Source organism: Harpia harpyja, chromosome 8 (assembly GCF_026419915.1).
Source record: "Harpia harpyja isolate bHarHar1 chromosome 8, bHarHar1 primary haplotype, whole genome shotgun sequence".
NCBI lineage: Eukaryota > Metazoa > Chordata > Aves > Accipitriformes > Accipitridae > Harpia > Harpia harpyja.
In genome coordinates, this window is record NC_068947.1 from 8,616,472 (window position 1) to 8,638,588 (window position 22,117).

The 22,117-nt window shown below is 47.7% G+C and overlaps 1 protein-coding gene across 1 annotated transcript in view; it reads left to right on the forward strand.

The window, feature by feature from the left end:
* TSPAN7 (tetraspanin 7) overlaps positions 1-4,316 on the forward strand; it is a 99,950-nt gene extending 95,634 nt beyond the window's left edge. Inside the window, exons 7-8 of the mRNA XM_052794375.1 lie at positions 2,806-2,878; positions 3,190-4,316. Of these exons, the coding sequence (XP_052650335.1) occupies positions 2,806-2,874 (69 nt within the window). The 3' untranslated portion in view covers positions 2,875-2,878; positions 3,190-4,316. The remainder of the gene's footprint in view (positions 1-2,805; positions 2,879-3,189) is intronic.
* Positions 4,317-22,117: the final 17,801 nt, after the last annotated feature.

A 22,117-nucleotide genomic window follows, 5' to 3' on the forward strand; every position in this document is an offset into this window, starting at 1 on the left:
AAGTCTACACACCTTGGAAAATAGATGTTTTTATATGTGTTCAAAGTACTTCTAAGATATTTATCATAGCTCTGCTATGTCCTGGTAATAGCTAGAAATGCTGTGTAAAATGTGTATGCAATGGCTCGATATGCATGCCATTATTTTTGAAATATAGAAGCTTAATGTTATGGTACTATAGCCACTTAAATGCATAAACCAGCATATGGACAGAGCAAAGAATTAGTAAGTGGGCCAAAGATCAGAAGATACATTCATGTGTAACTTGCCATTCGTCTTACGAGTGACTTGAGTAAATCAAAACATTGTCACATGCCTGCAAATGCTGCAAAGCTTAGACAGGCTGATTATTAGAGTTACAGCCTGTGTAAAACAGAAGAATCCCTAATTAAAGGTAGCTGCAGAGGTCTGCTACAGCTGAAGGGGGAAAGAAAAGCCCATGGCTTCCTCTTTGTATGGGCTGCAGCATCTTTCCCCTTGTAAACCTGATACAAGCAGCAGATTGTGGTCGGGAACAACAATGGCCGTAATCTGGGTGCTTGTGATGGGAAATAATAGATACCTCATGGCACAGGTACTTAAAAAAACTTTAAAAAAAAGTAAACTTGAATGTACATATGTTGTTGGCCATTGTAGGATGAGGGAGGAACTGATTTGGGTCTGGGCTGGAATTTGCTTAGTGAAAATAAATAGGATTAAATATGCTGTGAAGTTCTTCTTAATTCAGTAAGGCAGAGAAGTAACTTGTGAGACCAGCCAAGGAAGGTGAGAAAAGACTGAAAATTACCACAAACACAGAAAAGTGATAGCGAAGCGGGTGGGACAGGGCCACCCAGAGGCGCTTGCTCTGTTCTGCCTGTCAAAGCACGGAGAAATACATACTATTCTCCAAAACGGAAATCTCATTCTCCAAAACAGAACTGAGCTAAAGAAACATCGCACAAGTCAGCAGTGCGATTGTCAAAGCCTCTCCAGTAAGCCTGCAGAATGTGGTGGGTTTTCAGCAACACTTTCCAAACTGCCAAATTGGTAAAATCATCCTCCCAGTGACTGGAGCATTTAAGCGTGGAAATCCAAAGTCCAATGCAGGCATCCTCATCTTTTCTGGTCCGTGGACTCCTGGGCAAGTGCATGAGCACTCCAACTACCAAATAAGTTTCCTGCCTGAACACGCGTCTAGAGAAGTTCAGTAGAAAAGGCAACAAGATGGCGAAAAGGTCGTATTGGTATCAAGTGAGATTTTCAAAGCTGAGGAGGGTTTTCTGCACCCACATCTCTTTTGACAACTGAAAATACAGCCCCTGCACCCTAGTAGCTTAAGTTTTTACTGGAGGTTGGTCAGGAGGTGAACACAGGGTCAGATGGTCATCTGTGCCCCACATCTAGTTATAACCAGGGCAGTGTCCTCCTCGGTATTTGGTGCCAAAATCGGGAGGGGTGGGGGAGAACATTGGGAGTTCAGCCTGCTTTAAAGGTGACTCTGTGCCCTTTTGAGATGCCCAGAACAGTTCTGGTGGACACTGAAACAGGAGAGGAAGCAAATTTCTGGGAAGTGAAGCGTGGCCTGACCAGGAATGTGACATCTCAGAGGCAGAAAACAATTTATCTGGATTTGAGGTACCCTGGCTTGGTGTTGCTCTGGGCTGATGCCAGCCCAGATCAAGCAGTTGGCTGGTATAGAAGACGTGTATTTTGATGATGATCATGTTAACAGGGAGCACTGACAGTCCAGGGGAAAGGACACGCAATGCCAAGCGTGAAATAGGAGCCAGTTTGGACGAGCAGCCAGCCAGGCGTTATCTTACGCATGCTCTGCGGGGTCTGAGGGAGCTCCGCTGCTGCCGAAAGGTTGTGATCCCCTTCTCAAGCACCGCTCCCTCGCGATGCGCTCTGCCCGCGGCAGAAGGAGACGGGCAGAGGTGGTGCCCCACGGCCACGGGCGAGATGGCCGGAGCGGCCGTGACAGCCCTTGCTTGGAGCCAGGTCCAGGGAAGGCTGGTCCGTCTGTAGAGACGGCCCTCTCGCCTCACCCCTGTAGCCGGGGATGAGCTGTAACAGTCTGGATATGCTCATGAGTTAATTAATTGACCAATCCAAATGAGAAAGGCGAGGTTGAATTATTTATAGTGTATTAACGCTGTTGGCATATGCGGGAAACGCTAACAAACTGCAATAGGCAAAACGTTGAAATGACTGAGTGCTTATTGACGAGTGGAAGCCAGGGATCTGTTTTCAATAATCTGAGTGACAGCCGAGGGAATAGTGAAAGACTTTTTTTTTATTTATTTCCAGATTTATAACGCTCATTTCTCTGGTGCTGCATTATTTGTAAAGAAAGCATAACCACCCTGGGGCATTAGGAAGCTTTTCCCCAGCACGCTGTTAAACAAAGTTAAGGGGACCGCCAGCTCTCGGTGGCGGTGGCTGGTGGCGGGGGACCCAGGTGGAGCTTGCGAGTGAAACGGAGCCGGTACTGTGCTGAAACCCCGGCCGTTTACCCATCCACCTCTGACTTGGCCGGGCAATGACAACGGGATTGGAAAGCAGCAAAAAGGCATGCTGCCTGTCAAATAAACACTCTCTGATAACGATCAAGAGGAAGATCCGACAAAGAAAGACGGGACATTTCAGTGCTGTTTTTCTGATTAAAGCGGTCCTTAAAATAAGGTCCTTAAAAAAAGGCATAAATTCTGTAGCGCATAATAACTCCAGAACATGAAACCTTTGCTCACCATGGCTTCTCCTTTGCTCTGCATTCATTTAACTTAAGTCCTTCTATTCTACTTCTATTCTTGTCCGGAACAGTTGATTGGGATGCTGCTGGCATGCTGTCTGTCCCGGTTTATTACTGCTAACCAGTACGAGATGGTGTAACAAGGTGAGCTTTCCCCGCTTTCCATGCGGTATTTTATATACACCTCGGTATATTGCCATGGCTGTGCTGCTTCTGCTGAAGATAGCAGGCAAGTTTGCCCAGCATGTTCATCGAGAATTAAGTCTTCCCACAGGATTCTTTGCTTTGGGATTTTCATCCCAATATTCTGTCCGGTGGGAAAAAAAGGGGGAAATGTACTGTTGAATGTTTTGTCATTTCAGTATTCTTGAAAAGAGAGGGCAAAATACCTGCCATGAATGCTGTTAGCAACCAAAGCAACCCACTTTGTTTTTTTTCTCCCCCCCGCTCCCTAGTCTTTCAGAAGTGCGAAGTCCAGAGCCTGTCTGAAGATCAGGAGCTGCAGAATTGGAGAAAGACTGAAACGAATGTTATAGCACCCACTGTCTCTCGCACGCACGCACGCACGCACGCCCACACCCTCACAAGCAAGCACGTGCGCGCGCACACTCGCCCCCCACCTCCCGAACTCTGTCCCACGCGTAGTGTACCATTCTGTGAAGTACTGCGGTGCCACCGAGAGCAGCTGAGTCCCCTTGGCCTCCGGACCCAGACCCCATCCCCGCGGCTCGGCGTAGGATGGCACCGTATGTATGTTCTTGGTCACACAGTAGTTGCATCGTAAGTTAACAAAGGTAATTCATTAACAGCATTGATCGGGCTGTGCATGTAGTGACTGGAGGGCATAATTAGCCTTTCACCATGGTTAATAAGTGTTGCACACGTTCATATAAAAACGGTATATGAAATATATATTCTTTTGGGTTTATCTTATTTTCTTGTTTTGTTTATTGCTTTACTAAGGTTTTCATCCTTTCCCCCTTCCCTGCGCCTGCCCCCCTTCCCCAAAAACAAAGGAATCAGTAACATAACATAAAGATACTTGAAAATGATGTTAAAATGTTGTGCTTGAAGGGAACCGTTATTCCTGATGTTCTTCTACATCTTTGATTCTTACTCAGTGTTGTATGCCTAGTGCGTATCCCGGTAGGCTTTGTCTAGTGCATTTTGCCTCTGAACCTGATCCTGTGTAATACTGTTATTAAGCTGTGTTGTTGCTTACTGTGAAGGCAGGAATTTTGCTTCCTTTATTTTTATTAGGTAGTTATGAACTAATTGAACTGTGCTGTACTGCGGCCTTCATACTTTTTTCCTGTTCCTTCTTTTTCTTTCTTTTTGCATTGAGGTTGCAGCCACCAAATACATTGTTGAATCAAATTGAAATAAAAACACACACACAAAAAAAAAAAATCACAAAAAAAACAGGCATATGAAATATTTTTGGGGGAAAGCAAAAGTTTAAAACCTTTTTAAAAAAATAGGACTTTTTTAATAATGCCTCTGTCTAGCATGCCAACGAGAATGCATTGATATTGTGAGTATTTGTGATATACGTATTAATAAATGGAACCATTACAGATTTCTAGCCGCTTCCTTTTCGTTCTTTAGTCGTAACAAAACTCTTTCGAGGGGCGAAGTGAACAGGAAGCACAAGTGCACAGCTTGGAGTGGCGTGTCTTTATGTGTATTTTAATGACTAACTTGTTGGTGACAGAAAAATGTTACTACCCTGGGAAAAAAAGAGAAAGAGCTGGAATTGTTTCAAAACTCCTAGAAAAACCTTTCACAGCTGGTTTCACCATGTGACAAATACATACCCTCTGCTTTGCAGTTTTTCTTCTTGTGACTGATAACGATCTGCAGTGTTGTTATTATCCCGTCCTTAGTGCTGTGTGAGATTTTGGCATTAAGCATTTCTCTAATTTTGGTGAGGCTGGGGAGAAGAGGGACTTCTTCTGAGGGGGGTGGGTAATAGCCATCGTTGCTGCTTTCGTGGAAAGGCAGGCACTTATCTCTTTCTCATTTGAATACGTGAAGCGTTGAAGATCTGACGGAAAGCCCATTAAAGTTTAAACCTGGAAGTTTTGGACCGAGCCCTTTACTTTGCCAACGTAGACAGAGAAGACGACTTGAGGAGGGAAGCCCTGTAGCCTTCTGGCTGCGGAGGAGCTGCGCAGCGCCTGCGTCCGCACAGCCCGTACAGCTGCCGGAGTCCCAGCCCGTCCTCCGTCCGTCTGTCCATCCCTCAGTGCCACCCACCCGGTTACTGCGACCCTCTGCCTGGGGGGGCTGCCCTGCGTGGTGCCTCCAGCATCATCTCCCGATGAACCTTTGAGCGGTGCTGGCGCGGTCGGTGCGCTCTCACCCACGACTATAAACGGGCTTGCAGCCGCACAGGCAAAAACCCATCGGCATATTTCGAGGCGGCACGTCTTAAAAACCCCGGTGGCATCTTTGGCTTTATTCAGAGAGCACTTGCAGAGCAGGGAAGAGAAATAGAGGGTTTTAAATAAGAGAAGAAGCTGGTCCACAAATTTAAATCTGCCCTCAAAGCATCTGCCGTGAGGGAGCGGGCCATCTTTAAACGTGGAGAATGCCCATACAGGTCCTGTATAAATGCTGGGCACTTTGTGGGGGACAAAGCCACTCGGCGTGGGTCGCAGCACTCACATTTGCAGCCCCTTCTGAGAGCTTAAAAACAGTCGCAGCCGCTTGCTCGGTTGCTGGGGCTACGCGATGCTGGAGCGATGCCCTTCTCCCGCAGGCGCAGGAAGTTCGCGGGGGGATGTTTTTCCACACCAGAAAGAACTGGCCCACCAGCTGCCCCAGTTTCCCTCCCCTATTCATCCCCGGGCAGGTCTCCTCTGCCCCACGGAGGGGAGGGAGGGAGGCAAGGCTGCCACCTCCTCCCTCAGGAGCCACCAGCGACCTTCCGGAGTGGAAAAGCACCAGCCTCTCTTCGGTTTTCTTTCCTTTTTTTTTTTTTTCCTTTTTCCTGAAAGAAAGAGTTGTTTGTGCCAAGAGCTGTTTCTTTTGAAAATGCTGATGTTGGGTGACAGGTCAGCAGGCCCCCGGACTGCTCCAGCTTGCCCCTCCCCATTCAGTAAAGCATGTGCTCAGCTTTAAGGTGTAAGCGTTGAATTAAGTCCATTCAGCAAAGCCCTTCAGTGCGTGCTCAATTGTTGCCCTCAACCCAGCAGCACTCCCGCTTGTGCGGGGTACGTGAGTTAATTGGGCTCTCGACAGCTTCTGTGGAGAGGATCAGGCTGGTGAAGGACCCACCAAGGGCTTCCCCGGCGAAATTCCCCTGGCTCGGGCTGGGGCCACGCAGCAGCTCCGGCGGGGAGGGATGCGCTAGCTGGCACCGTGGCATCCCCTGCCACGGGCGCAGCATCCCCACGCTTCCATCCCTCCCTCCTGGAGGGAGAAGCGAGGCGGTAGAAAGGAAACAAAGCCGGAGCTGCCGAGTATGGGTAGATGTCAGCCGGGTGGGATTTTGCCTCCAGAGATGAAGCTGGAAGGGGGTACTGGGAGGCTGAGGTCCACCCTCTGGCATGAACTGAATCAGTGGCAGGGGGGTCCGGCTCCGGCTGCGCTGGGCTGGCTCTGGCTGCCTGATCCCTCCCCGAGCAAACTGCATTCAGTCACCGGACCCGAGCTGGGCAAAAGAAGGGTGGGCAGGTTTGGGAGTCAAAGCGGGTGATGGGGTCACTGGATGAGTCCCAGGAGGAACGGGGCATGGCTGGGGGACGAGGGGAGTGGGAGATGGAGGGGGACTGTGGGAGGAGGAAGAAAGGGCATTGAGATCACCACGTTTTGGTCCCGGTGAGCTGCTACCTTGGTTTGGCTGCAAGGTGGACCAGTGACCTTAGCTGGCTTATGCATCCCGTCCTGAGCTGGCTCCCAAGGCTTGCTTCTGCTGAGGAGGACAGCCCCGAGCACTGCCGAGAGGTATTATGTTGCTGTAAAGGTGATTTTTTCACAGTAGCATCAAACTGCGGCTCTGGGAGCAGGCGGCCGTGCTGCAGGGCCTTGCTGGGTGCTGCCATCCTTGGGCGAGCATCGCTGCGGAGGAGGAGACGGGCTTTGCGGGACTGCTCACGGGATTTCAGCCTGTTGCTCCTCGAAGGACCCAATGCAGCGGCTAAAATGATTCTGTCTTCTGTGGCTCTTCCCTTTGACTTTAATGGCTCATTACTCTTTAAGATAATTTTAAGATTAGCAAATTAATTTGCTGTCAGCCAAGCCCCATTCATAAAATACCCGGCATCCCACTGAAGGGGGAGGATTGATTGGGATGTCAGACCTACCAGGGCTGAGTTAGGGCTGCTTCAGTATGAACCTGTATAATAAAAATAGGAATCTTCATAATTCGACATACAAATGACACTTCTGCTTTTATGTAAGTAAAAGTGGTTTGCCCTCCAAACATGTAAAGGCTGGTCAACTTTCTGCAAGCTGCTTTTACCAGCTTGGCCTGATTTTGAAGAAAAAAAGCTGTTACTTTTGCCTTTTGCTTGTCATTGCACCGGTTCCTGTTGCAGTCAGGAAACGTTTTATTCAAAGAATGTTTCATTTTTGCCCGGTGTGACTGGAGATATTTGGTACATGCGAGCTCATTAAAAGCAAGCCGTGCTGAGGCAGCAACTCTTCAAGCTCTGGAGTCTGTTCTGCTCTGTGGTAACTGCAGTGTGGCTATTTTTGGTCTCTGCTGAAGCTATCTATAGGTGACACCGAGTACTTATTTTAGATGGCAGTCCTTCCGTGTAATCGATAACTGGGGTGTGTATATACATACACATATATACAGCATCCCTGATGCGCTATACAACAGTAACTCCTCGTGTGATGTATATTCCCAATGCGACTACTGAATCACCAGAATGCTATTTTTTATTCACCATACTCATATAACACAGTGTCTTGGCCAAGACTTTCAGAAGCAGTAGATTTCTGGCAAACCCCTAGAGGTATTTCCAAAATGCTCTAGCTTTCAGAAAGTGCCAAGCGACCTCCCTTTTGGGAATCCAGCCCTTTCAAAACCTCTCAGGGCACTCAGAAGTGAAAAGTCCTTTTTGAAAGCCCTATCTGTTCTTAAAATGGAGATTATTCATCGAAGTAAAAAAAAATTAATATTTTAAAAATTAGAATTATTTCCAGAGGGGAAGCAAGGACAGCTTTCTGGCTTGCATGGAAGCCATGGTTTGTGTGCTTTATCTTCTTGAGTAGAGAATCAGAAAACATGATGTGAGAGAAGGCTGATGCCCAGTAGGAGAACTGCTGGGCTGGGACAGGGGGAAAAAAAAGAGCAAAAAATATATAAACTTCTTTTTTTTTCAGTCAAAAGGGTTTGAAATGGGAAGTATTTCAACCTGGTCGCGTGTCCGACGTGGCAGAGCAGCAATCTCCAGCTCCAAGCTGAGCAGGTTCAGTAGCTCAAGCCTGCAGCGGGGAGCTCTGCGGTCCAGTCCGGAGGGGACTGCTGCCTGCCAGGGCACCTCTTATGTCCTCCTGATGGTGAGAGCAGCCTTCTGTGGGACTCTGCACGTGTCAGACTGCTAGAAACTACCGCGGTGCACATGCAGTGAAATTCATGGCCAGCGTCTGTCCGTGGCACTACCTGAGGCTTTGCAGGAGCGGTTTAACACTCGTAGGTTCCTACCCTGGCTCCCACGGGCTTACTGTGCTTCTCTGGGGTTTACCTTTAATGTCATGTTTGTAAGTTATTGCTTGCTCAAAAGAGCTGGTTAGTGCTTATATTGATTATTTGGTTTCTTCAGGCCTTTGGTTATTTGTAATTAAAAGCAAACAAAAAATTGCCCAGAATTTTCTTCCTCCTGGAGTTCAGTGTGACCCAAATGACAGATGAATGAGTCCTTCTCCCAAGTATAGGAACTGGTACACTGAGCCTGTGGGTTATTGCTGTGTGCTACTCTGTTTACCTTCATGTAATCCTGGTGCTTGCAAGGCCGGGAACTGCCTCCTCCCTGCCGGCGAGGTGGAATTCAGCCTTGCGGGGAACCAGCCCGAGCCTTGTGCATTCCCTCTGCCGTGCCGGCACCGACAGCCTGCCAAAATCAATGCCGTGCCTTGGAGGAGTACGGAAAACAGGTCTCTGCTTGCTGTGTGGAAGCATGAGGCAGCGTTAAGGTGTGAGACTCGGAAAACCCTGGCCGGCACCACAGCAAGCTTGAGCACCGAACTGAGCGTAGACCGGCGTAGTCCACCGGTCTTTTTGTAATGGTGGGGTTTCCTCCCGATGCTCACCCGGGTAACCTGGATGCTCCCTGCTTGTTTGGACTAGGCATTTTAAGTGCTACAATGTGAAAGGGAAATCAAAAAGCCAATCAAAATCATCTCTATGAGACCCATTCAATAAAAAAGTTATTGGCAATTAGCACGGTTTTTTATAAAAAAAGTAATTAGCCTTCCTGCCCTGAGAATTAATGAATGCTTTTCATTACACCCCAAGGGGTAGTCAACCCAATAATAATCCACTTCAGATGAATGTTGTTCTAAAACGATGTTGTCTGACAACACAGGCAGCAGGACGGTCACAAACAGGAGGCAATCCTACTCTGGTGAGCACTGGAGCTGTTTGCTTCAAAATGAAAGGCCATTAATAATTTGCTTGGATTAGTGCAGTAGACTTGAGTTCTTACTCATTAAGGAGATGAAGCAAAGCGTACAAAAAGACCAGTGCCTCATTTGTCCCCGGGTGCAAAGCTTAGGAAGCCAACAGAGATGCAATAGTGCCGGCTGCTACCTTTTGCTGGATGCGTCCGTATACCTTGATGGGGTGGAACGTGACTTGGCTGCGTGGCTGTCTGGACGTGGTGATTTTACTGTCCGAGAGGCGTTTGGCAGCCGAGTGGCAGAGGGTTGTGTGCTCCTGCCGTCTGCCCTTCGCTGCTTAACCCATTGGCACCAGGCGACAGCATCCCTTCCCCGTTGCTCCTGTTTGTTGGCATTTTCAGCGACGTATGCCTCGGTGCAGATGCAAAAATCACATCGACTTCTCCGTTCAGTGGCTGTCCTGCTCTGACAGCCCATCCGCCGTCATCGCGGCCGCCCGGTTCTCCTCGGGGTGGTCAGACAGGGCGCAGGCGGGTGCTCCCTGTCAGAGGAAAGCCCTCAAAGAGCCAACAGATGAACAACAGCTACCCTTCCCCTGCCCTGGGAGCATCCTTGCCGCTGTTCCCTGGGGCAGCGCTCCCCTCCGACCCGCACGTCCCCGCGTCTGGTGGGGACCCAGGCTGCTGCTGCTGACCGGGGGGCTGCTGGCATAGCTTCCTGCAGCCAGGCTTTGAGAGCTTCCCCACTACGTTTACAAACCTGAGGATTCAAGCGAAGAGCTGGATCCGCCCCTCCAAGCTGGGCTGCTAAATTGGGAAGAAGTGGTCCAGGATGAGGCAGGGGAGCTTGGCTTTCCCCGTGGAAAGACGGTAGGTAATGGGAGGTCTAATTAAGCAGGCCAGCAGCAAATTTACGTGCTACAGAGAAGATCGTTGCCCACTTCTCCCCCTGCCATCATCTCACACTTATTTGCTAGGGAGACTGTTCCCATCCCAAGGCAAAAAGATGCCTCCCACCTCTCCTCCTTTCCAGCCCTCCCTGCGCTCTTCTGGGGAGCGGGGACCTTCCCCCCCCACGCTGGGGACATCTCCCCGTGGGAGATGGTGCTGCAGCCCCGGGGGCAACGTGGGAGCACTGGAGGCAAGCGTGGCAACCGGCTCTGGAGCCAACACAAAATCTAACAGCCGGCTCTACCAAACACCTCTGTGGTGGCCACGTGTCCGCTGTTGCTCCACGCTGCGTGCAGCAAGATAAAACACTCGGTAGTAAATGTATTGATTGTTTAACTTGCGTTGCGGTACTGCCTGGAGGCGATAGTGCCGTATCAGAGCACCGTCTCACTGGATGTGTCAAGGAAATACAGTCATGCCGTGGAGCTAAGGCTGTAGGTGTAAGGGTAGGAACAAACGGGCAGAAAACAAGGAGAAGGGAATTAGGCAGCGTGGAGGCTGTTGGGATCAGTGCAGTAAGCACAGGGCTGCATTACAGTTGCTTTAGGCGGTCTCAATTTTGCCATTTCATAGATTATGAATGCCTAATTTTGCAGCTGTAAGCTTCTTTGAGCACACATTTGTTTTGATGCAATTACTTAACTTCAAAAAAAAGTACACGGGGGAAAATATTTTTTTCGTGTGGAACCGTAAGCATCCTCTGAGGTACCCTTAGCAGGGCTGCAATCCCTAGATCAGCCCCCTTGCTGCTAGTCGCATACATACAGCACGCTGGAGTCTGTATTTTCCACCATTCATTTTCTTGCAATACCAGGAAAGGAAATTTTTGCAGGAATGGTTGAAGCTTGGAAAGGAAAATATCCTTTAATGCCATCACAGCCACAGTGCCAAGAAACACTAGCTGCTAGTATCTGCAGCTAGGACAGGTCAGACTCTAAGACATAAAGGCAGCAACAAGCTCAAAACCAGGTGGAGTTATGGGGCGAGTATGTTTTGGTTCAGTAGGAGTTGTGACCCCATACAGAGGTGCACTTACCGAAGTGGGAGATGCTCATAAACCCTCCCTATAAATTACCTGCCCTGCAAAACTCCCATTAATACAGCATTTAAGGACCCTGTCCCAGGTAGGCACCGCAACCGTAAAGCCTGGACGGCTATTACCTACGAGCAGCCCCGCACCAGCCCCTGGGCCAGGTCTGGCAGCCTGCGGGGCAGTCGCCGTCCTTCCCAGGATGCTGCCACTGCCGCGGGCTGGAATGTCCAGCATCTCCCCTTCCCCCGGCTCCCCGTCTGGACGGCTTTGCCGGGCTTCTGAAGGACGGCTGCGTGCGGCAGCCGTTCAAGAGCAAAGGCTAACAGAGTAAGGAGATGGACAGCTTTGCTCCTTTTTTTGCATTTTATCCTGAGTATTTGAACAGCTTCCTTGGAGTCCTGAGGGGGATGTGATGTGCCTAAGTTTCCCTGTTAGGAAGGGATGTAGTGATGGTAGGGTGGGAAATGCACAGAAATGCAGGCTGCCCCTGGGCCACCGCAGTAAGGAGCTCAGCTCATTCAAGCTATGGAGCTGCAGTCTCCCTTAAAAAAAGCAAAAAACCAATAAAACCCCAAAATTATAGTAACTTCTGAGCCTGAACTGTTCCTCTGCTGTTTTTATTATTTCCTAGTGGATCAACTGATGCTTGTTTAAATAATGGCAAATGCAGCTCTTGGATGACTGAGGTGATTAATAATAGCTCTTTTTCTGGAGTCAGACTGTGTTTCTGCAAAGGCATTGAAATTCCAGCCCAAACAAGCACCAACCGACCGGTTCAGATCATGGCAGGGGCTGCAGCAGGGGCTCCAGTTCCCGGTCCCTGACGGCCAAACTCTCGCTTTCCCCATGAGCAGCCTATGGCTGGACGCTCAGAGAACAGTTATGTTAAAAATGAATGCTGGAAATGCCAAGAACTATTTCTCTCGGCCCGAACTGGCACAGCAATGTGACAGACGGTCATGGAGTTGAAGCTCAACCTGTCCAACTGGCAGCCAAAGCATCGCCCATGTCCTTGCTTCATCGCTGCCTGCAATAAACTCGCCTGTAGCGTTGAAGGCGGTTGCACATAGCTGCCTGTCCCGGGAGGGTTTCAAACGCTGGACACCCTGCACGGTTAAAATAGTCAGGAGGCAATTTTTAGCTGGGGCACAAAGGAGCTGTTGTGTTTGCCATTGGCTTATTCCCAGGTTGGACAAGCTATGGCTGTTACTGTTCCTCAGCCTCCCTAATTCTCTCTTGCCAGCCAGTGTCTTGTATTTGAGAATAATTGGAGCCCCTTTTCTTTATGAGTAGGCTAAGTTTTCCAAGGCCACGCTAGTCCTCTGCTTGTTGTCAAAGAAGGCATGTGGTGTGCACAGGTGTCCAAAAACTCACAGCAAACTCTGTCATCTCTCTGGGGAAAAAATAAGCTGCTTTTAAGACACAGTGTTGTGGTTTAACCCCAGCCAGCAACTAAGCACCACGCAGCCGCTTGCTCACGTCCCTTCCACCCAGTGGGATGGGGGAGAGAATTGGAAAAAAAGGTAAAACTTGTGGGTTGAGATAAGAACAGTTGAATAGGTCAGAAGAAAATTATTAATAATAATACAATAATAATAATACAATAATAATAATAACATAATTGGAATATACAAAACAAGTGATGCACAGTGCAATTGCTCACCACTCACTGACCAATGCCCAGTTAGTTCACGAGCAGCGATCCCCCCCAGGCCAACTCCTCCCAGTTTATATACTGGGCATGATGTTTACATGGTGTGGAATACCCCTTTGGCCAGTTTGGGTCAGCTGCGCTGGCTGTGTCCCCTCCCAACTTCTTGTGCCCCTCCAGCCTTCTTGCTGGGCATGAGAAGCTGAAAAGTCCTTGACTTAGTCTAAACACTCCTTAGTAACAACTGAAAACACCAGTGTGTTATCAACATTCTTCTCATACTAAATCCAAAACACAGCACTATACCAGCTACTAGGAAGAAAATTAACTCTATCCCAGCCAAAACCAGGGCACACGGACTGCAACAAGTCACTGTATGTAGTGCCTTCCTGCTGCCTGAAGCAGGCAAGGATAGATTTAGCAGGTGAATAAGGAGACCCTTCCATCTGTAGGGCCTCAATCATCTTCTGACAAGGCCGCGTTACTCGGCTGTGCCGAAGGACTGCTGGGCACAGCACAGGGTGCGATCCCCCCCCACCTCACCCCAGGCTGTGCTGCTCCCTCTGGCACCAGCACACCAGGGAGCTGCTGATAAATGGCCAGGGAGGGCTCACGTACCCCCCCGGGAATCTCCATCCCTTCTCCGGCTGGTGGAGAGCAGAGATTCCCCCGGCGTTGTGGGGTCCCAGCACCCAAAAGACATTTGGACATTCAGCCCTTCTGCGTCGAGTCCGCCAAAATGGCACGGGGGCAAATAGCAAAGGGCTTGGCTTTTCTCCCATGCTGGAGTTAGTCCGGTCTAGCTGGCTAAACCTGAGTCGTGCTGTGTAGGACACAACCCGCAGGGCCAGCTGCAGGAGTCTAGAAGAGCCGCGTTTCGCAGCCCTGGCAATCTCTTCCAGCCCCCTGTTGATGCTGACAGTGCAATTTTCAACACTGCGTTCAAAGACCAAGCTTTTTTGTTTTTTCCCTCCCAATTAACACTCTCAGCGTTTTGATTCCTTGAGAAAGATGCACGCCTGTGCCACCTGGGGAAGGTACTAGGGAGGGTGCACATCTCTGCATCTAAGGCACGGTCCCAAGACAGCCCAACAACCAAGGGCTGATTGACTAAACTGAGTATATTAGTAGCAGCCTAATGAACTGGCCTGTAAAATCTTTAAAGTGGAAGATGGGCCAGCCCCTCATGTGAACCATATTTTCTCCGTTTTGTTCAGGTTAATGAGCAGAAGAATCCCTAGCCATGAAAACCCCTATATGGCCAATTTATCAATGTTCTTTATTTTTACCACTTATCCTTCAGGGAAGAAATACGACCAGATAAACCATGCTTAGGTGACATTTCATATACTGAGTATTTTCTGTAAAGTATAAAGTAAGTGTGTGGTGGTACTCACATCTGTGTATGTGTGTAAAAGACTGCTATTACGCCATGTATCATCATCATCATCATCATCATTGTATAATACACCTGTATACCTTATGCTCTGACTGAAATTGAATACATTTTTGCCTTATGGGAAGGGAGAGTATGTGGCAAGGAAAGGACAAGTTAAAATTGACTGAGTGCTTTTAAAGCTGATAGCAGTTTCTGAGAGGCAGCTTTCCAGGGCAGAAGAGATGTATTTGGTAGGTCGGCAAGGTGGTCCCGAGCATGGGATTACCAGGCGCTTTCTTTGAGGTATTGCCAGTCGCAGCAGTCCTCTGCTTGTTCTGGACCGCGAGCAAAGGGGATGCTGAGTTTCGCAAGCTCTGTGCCTGAGCGCAGGATTGTTGCATCCTTGGATGCCACAGCAGATCCATCAGGCAGAGCCTCAGTGCAATAGAACATTGCACCTCCCGCACACCCATGCGGGAGATGGGGAGATCTAATTTCAGGTCTGCAAGCTCTGACAGTGTCCCTTTCAGCACTATTGCAATTACACCTGTTACACCACCGCTCTTTATTCCCACTTAATGTATTGTGGCACTCGCGGCGGTGTTGCAACGACAGCTGACAGATCCCCTGCATTTGCAGATCTGCTTGTGTCGGGTTGCAGGTGCTTGCTAATCGGCTAATGCTGTTGTTTTGGTTGCACTCACGTTTGTCTCTGCTAAATGACAAGCAGTAGCTTGTACTCTGCTTTCTGGTGCTTCCCTTTCAAGCTTCACAGTTGTACTTGCCATTTCACCTCCTGAGCGTATCAAAGTTGTTCTCGCTGCTTTGTGATACGGTGGCAGTTCAATCACGGGGAAGGATGCGCGGTGGCACTCCCCGGCAGCACCTGGCACCCGGCTGCCTTCATTAGCCTGTCACGGAGGCAGCTCTGAAATCGATGGGAAACAAAGGGCAGTCACCTGAAACTGGTCCCAATTTACTCTCTGCTGATTGATCTGCCAGCTCCGCTGGCGGAAAACAAGTTATGCTGGATGCCAAATATTTGTGGGTCCACTCCCTTCATCCCAGGAGCACTTCTAGTTAGGAGCCAGGGACATAAACGCGGGAAGAGAGGAGGCCCCTCTCTCTGGCAGTGGTTGTTTCTGTAAATCTCGCTCTTATTAATGAGCCCAGGTGTAAACGAGGTCTTGCTGAAACACACAGGCAGACACTGATCATCGGGGGGACTCAACCCAAAGATTTCAGCACCAAAAGGCACAGGCTTAAAAAAAAGATTTCTCATTACATAGTCATGACCGCAGGCACAAGACCGGGGTTTTACATATTCCTCCTGTTAAACAAGCTTGTTCACCAGAATGCAAAGCCCAGAGCAGCTCCAGGCTCTCCCAGGAAGGGCTCTGCCTGCCGTGCCGTGCAGGAACACATTAAGGGCTCTCGCTGCAGGACCTGAACTTTCATGCAGCTCAGGTGCTTGGGAGAAGACTGCCTAATCAAGGAAAGGTACAATTAATAAATTGCCCTCATGCTTGAGATCAGAGCAACTAATCTTGCTAATAATACAATTTCCCACTTTGTCACAGTTAAAGGACGTCTCATTTAGCGCGAGGTGGAAGGGCTTGTGTAGTAAAAGGTTCAGCCTCTGCACACAGAGGTCATCTCCAGTGAAGCATTAAGCGCAGCAGCAAATCCGAAGCGACTGTATTTCCTAGCGGGTTATTGTGCGGCACCAAGTTTCCAGCTGATTTTCGCAGCGCCTCGAACATGGAGCTGGGAAGCAGCTCCAGAATACAGCCAGACTAGAGCACGGTGGCGTTGGAGGGCTGCTTGCTGTATGAGTTTACTTTGCTTACTTTAAGAATCTTACTTACTACAGATGAGGTGCCAGGCTTAAAAGATTAAATATAGGGAACATGGAAGGGTACTGTGAAAAAAATTCAGATAAAGGCTTGCCTCTTGGCCTGAGCTAGGTGGGAAAAGGGGAAACAACACAGTGGCACTTTTTGTTGTTTTTCGTGGTGGTTGGAGCTGCAAGGCTGAGAGTGATGGTACGAAGGAAAGAACGTGACTTCGGAGATGACACGTTTACATAAATGATCTACCAAAGATTGATGTTCTTCATAAGGATTCAGAAAGAAAAAAGTCCTACATATTGAAAATAGCCTTAAAAGAAATCATTAGCCTTGTTAATCTGATATATTAAAGAAACTCTGTAACTCAAAACTGATCAGCTCTCGACACATCTTCATTTAGCACCCTACAAGTGTGCAGAATGTCTCCTTATCGGGCTATAGACAGCAAAGAGACATGGCACTCTCTGCGTGGGTGCAAAGACCATGTTGGGCAAAGCAACGTGCCCGCAGCAGAAATGCACAGACACCACTGTAACGTGATGTCTAGAAAGTGTCAAAGAGCATGTGGCGGGAAATGCCAGAGTAAAGCAGACAGAGGAAAAGTGCACAGAAAATCCAAAGGAAAGGAGGAAACCTTTTCCACCAGGAGTGATAACAAGACAGATTGAATGCATACTTTGAAGAGCTTCCAACTAGAAACAACCACAAAACGTTCAAAGTGGGAAAAGCTGGGAGGTGAAGGGTCTTTGTGGGAAAGATAAGAGCAAGTTCAAGTGCAGTGAGAAGACAATCTGCCAACTTTTAAGGCTCTCACTAGTGAAAAGTATAGCAATGGTCATAGCTAACCACGGCCACACAAGCAAGCACAGGACCAGAAAACTCAGGAAATGTAATTTGAAGACTAAAACTTGCAATGTCTAACTTTCCAAAAAGGGCCATCTCTAGACTGGGTACCTGTCACTAAATCCACTAAAGTCAATGAACTTGACAAAGAAAAGCAGCAGGTCATGAGATTGCACGTTTGTGAGCTGTTAGACTCGAGACCAAGAGGGTGCACGTCACCAAAAGCTACAACTATAACTAGAAAAAAGCCTTCCCAGGAGCAAGGGGACTAACTGTATTCTTATGAAAGATACAGGGACGTCACCCAGGGACATACAGGTACTTCATGGAAAAGATGAGGTCTGTTCTTGTTACCACCTGCAATGTTTCACAAACCTGAAATTAAGGGATTAAAAGAGGCATTGCAGAAGAAGAGCACAGATAGCATAGCTTGTAGCATACGAAACAAGAGAAGGCTTTGTAACAGCAGAGGAGAGGAAGGGGGGCAGGAGAGATACCGGGTCTTGCTTTGACCTTTAGGCAAGATCACCGGCAGCAGGAAGGGACCCAATTCTTCCACAAATCAGCTGTTTTGACAGGGTTTTATCAGCCTCCAAAGAACCAAGGGATGCTCCAAACCAGAGCTGCAGTCCTGGGAAGGGGAAGACATCAGCCCTGGAGAGTTCAGGACCCTCCTGCGAAGGGACGGGGACCCCTGTAAATTGCCGTAGTTTGATGCAGGCCCGCTGGAGGCTCCAGCATGCACGACAGGCACCACAGCTGAGACTGAGTCTTGGAATAACCTTCCGGCATGCTTTGAGAGCCAGAAACACTTCACAGCGTTATTGCAGATACAAGAGAGTCTTGCAGGAATGAAAGCGCCCATTGATGATGTGCCATGCAGGGGCAGGCTGATCAGAATCCCAAATCAAGGAGGACGTTGAGGCAGCCAAGGAGATGCAACCCAAACCTCAGCAGAGCCATATGTCAATCCCAGACCATTTAATTATGTCTGGGGAAACCAACCACAAAGGCAGTAAAGTCTGCTGATTATAAGCAACAGTGAACAAGCTGAGAATGAAAGGGGTAAACAAGGAAATTTAGAAATTGCAAAGGAGGTTGAAGTAGGTCAGTGTGTTCACACCCAGCGATGCAACTCAAACCACTTACTAAAGAAACTGCACTGCTTATATACAGAATAAATATGACAGCAAGAGCAGCGGACACAGAGAAAGGGCGAGAGCGAGGATATGAAGCATTTACCAGCATCGCCACTCAGTATTTTCCCCTCCTTCCCCTTCAACCACTACAATCAGGCTCATGCTACAGGCCAAAATGCAGCTGTAAATAAATAACAGGACTTTGCCAAGCTATGGCAATGACTGTAAAATGTTCCATGGTCTCTGGTTTCCACCCTCACAAGTGTCTATTTCATTAGGATGGCCATATTTTTACTCTTAAACTATAATCCATCAAACAGCGTGACATTTGTTGATGTGCAGCACAGACTTAACATGCTTGGTGAAGCTGAGACGATGATCAAGTGTCTCTGCTTTTGGAAAGCTGCTAAACTGAAAAAAAAAGTCATTGAAAGAGAGCAAGATGTCCACAGGGAGAGCTAAAGAAAGGAGAGGTGGTGTGTCACCTCCGGAATACAGGCTGTAGCCTGTAGTGAGCTTCGCAGGTGGCACAACAAGGACAGGGGACACAGTTTGGAAAGACATGCTAGGTCATGTACGTCACTGTGCAGTTTTTTGATGGTCATCCCCTCGCTCTGTAGCATCCTGGTAGAAATTGCTCCTAAACTACTGTATTGCCACAGAAAAGGCAAAGGCAGGGAGTAGCACCCTGATAGGTAACCGTGAGTGCCTTTGGAAGTAGGTTGAAAGTTTGAAAGAGGAATGATGTCAATTCAAAATAGCAGCCAGCATACCACCCAGCGTCAGTGTGTTCAGCTTGACGAGATACAGACAAATGATTTGGAGAAAGCAGAAGTGTCCCATGTGAACACCATAAAGCCTAATGTACTGTATCTCCAGCAAAATGGGAGAGCAGGGAAAGAAACGCGGCCAAAGAGGAAATACTGCAACCAGCAACAAGCCCTCAAAGTAAAGGACGGAGTAACCAATCCCCCTACATATTCCCAACATGAACATTCAGTCATTTAGGGAGTATTCGTGGAAAGCGTGGACATGGTATTTCCCACGATGCTGAAAAGGAAAGCGTGCAAGGGGGAGTGTGGGAAAGTGCTTTGCAATGACTCCACACGCTGACATTGAACTGGAGAGAAAACAGCCTGAAGCCCAGGGTACCAAGTACCATAGTAATGCTCCCAAGTAAATAACTCATATCTCAAGCATAGGAGAGCTGTGGAGTTAACTAAACTATTTACAGACTTTCAGTGTAGGGCTGTGACTCCTGGATACCCACGGCTTTGTTAGGTCCAGTCTGCTCTGGGTCATTGGTAGGGGGGATTTTATCACAGCCTGACTATCACCATGCTTTCTAACTACCAAAATCTGGCTTCTGAAAGGGCGTCCATCTGTCTCCCATCTTACTTTAATTTACTAAGGTGTGCCGTATCCCAATCTGGCAATTGGCTGGAGTTTTGTTTTGTTTTGTTTTGTTTTGTTTTGTTTTGTTTTCTCCCCTTGAGTTATTCAAGGAGACACAGAGCTGGCTGAGTACATTAGATCATTATATGTCTCTTAAAGTAGTTGTTGAATTTATTTGAATAGGGATTAGCAAGATTAAGAATGTTTTCTTTAAATGAATATAGTAGCCTACAATTTTCAAATGGTAATTTTTGTCCATTATATTGATTTGTAGTTAAAGGACTTTGATGTTTTTTACTACAGTGTGAAGAAAGCAGTTAAGTCTTGCTGCTGTGAAAACCAACAGTTTTAGAATTTTGTTCAAGGCTGTGACACAACAGATGCACAAATCCCATTGAAATTCAATTAAAATTGACCTCTCACCCCTGTGAGTTGCTTGAAAAGCTCATTTATAGAACTTCCAGAAGTAGCTTTACACACAATTAGTATTTCCTATCAAACATTCTTCATACAACTTCACACATTGTTATTTTGGGGAAAAAAAAAAAAAAATTGGAAGGGCATTCCTGACACAGCGATACTGACATGGAAAAGTGTTTCAGCCCTTCTGAAATGTGTTTCAGCCCTTCCCTTACCTGTCTTTATCTCTCTGAGGTCCTACACCTCAGTTTAGCTATCTGTGCTGCTTGCATCAATAAAGTACAGAAGGAAACCTCGGTCTAGTTTACCCTTCTTTCATCTCAATTCCACCTCCAGCTGCATCCATTATTTTGTCCTATGCCCTTCTAAGAAAAATAACTGAGCTTCTGCGGCTCTAGGGACCTTTAAAGAAACCATCCAAGTTTCCTTTATCAGAGGGGAATATTTGGATGGAGAGCTGGCTAGTCAGGATCCCATGCACATTGGTCCTCCGTCAGCTTCATGCTCAGCACATCACAGCTGGCATCACACCAGCAGCTGGTGTAGGCTTACTGTATCTGAGGTTGCTCCAGCATCTCCTCGCTGTCTGTGTGTCTAACTCAGGGAGATGGACAGGGGTTACGTCGTTAACTTGCTTTCATATGAACCCAAGGAAAGCCAAAGATGTGCTGCTCCTTTCTTCCTCTAATGCTTGTAGAGTTCATCCAGGTGTTGACCCCCATACAAGCCCACTGCACTTTGCTGTTTATGCCCATCCATCAGGCTTCAGCCGTGCTTGGCATCGACCCTCTGACACAGATCAGGTCGGTGAGCAAGCGCTGATGGTGTGCAGCCTCCTCCTACACTTGCTGGCGTACCGGTAAGCTAACGCAGCCGCTAAAGCCCCGTTTCTGCAGTGGCATTATCTGCGTGTTTGCAGACAAGGCCTAAGCTGGGCTGTAGGAAAGGAATGCTTAATTATTTGCTGCCTGTCTCCTGCACAAGGTTCTGCATGAAAACCGCAGGATTTTATTCTTCTTGCTGGAGGGAACGGGATGGGGAAAATGAAGTGCTTAGAAACCCTTTTCTTTCCCAATCATGCTGTGTCTGTCCAAATTATTTAGTCATCCTCTGTGCACACTCACTGGGAGAATAATAGTAACAATAACAACAACAATAATACTAATATCTTAATGAAATACTGTAAAGGGAAACTAATTAGTAAGTGTTACGGTACCCTTTCTGTGTGTTCGCCAGACTGCAGAGGAAGCACTCATGTCTGTGTGCTGATGGCAGGTGAGTAATGAGAGCTCAGCCTCCTCTCGACATATAACTGCCAGCAACTTTAGAATCTATAAGGAGTAAAATATAAAGCATCCAGTAATTTTTTCTCTCTGTCTCTCTGTATATATATCCTCATACATGCAGAGACTCCATAGCTTATATTTCTGTAAGAATATGAACAAATATAACCCATCCTGCCCCAAAAGTTAAACTGAATTGCAGCTCAGCATCAATACTTTCAAAGGCTTTTCGATGGCCGCTTCTCTGCCTTTGAACACATCTTTGGCACTCAAGTCCTTGGAAGAGGAGCATTTACAAGTTTGGGTCTGAGGCATTATCTGGTGCGTGCTCTGTATCTTTTAGGATCTGTGCGATCGCACGTCACTGCACATCTCATAAAATCAGCTCGGCTGTGCTTATGCATTCACAGCACAGCTCTGATCCGAACTCAGCTCCTTGTATTGACGGGAGATTGGCTTTGGGGTGTCTTATCTGCAATAATGCTCACAGTTTGCCTAGTCTAGCCAAGAAAAGACTGAATAAGATGTCTACCATTTAAGTCCTGGCTTCCTTGCTTTAATATGAAAGAAACCTTGACATTTTATGTCAGAGCAGGAATCTATCTGAATGTCTTTGTCTAAAATTTCCTCTCCCTCCACTGATGTGCAGTGTGTTACAATCCATGTGATTGCCTTTGTCCTATCCAAGGAGGGACTGGACTTCAGCCACACTGCAAAAATGTAGCGCATTTTGAGAAAATTACTCTAAACGCGGAAAAAAGAAGCTTGAAAAGCACTTTGAGATGTAAGCTATTACATAAAAGGTCGGCTGTTATTGTTATTACTTTATTAGTCATTATTGTTGATAATGATGAAAATGCTTGCC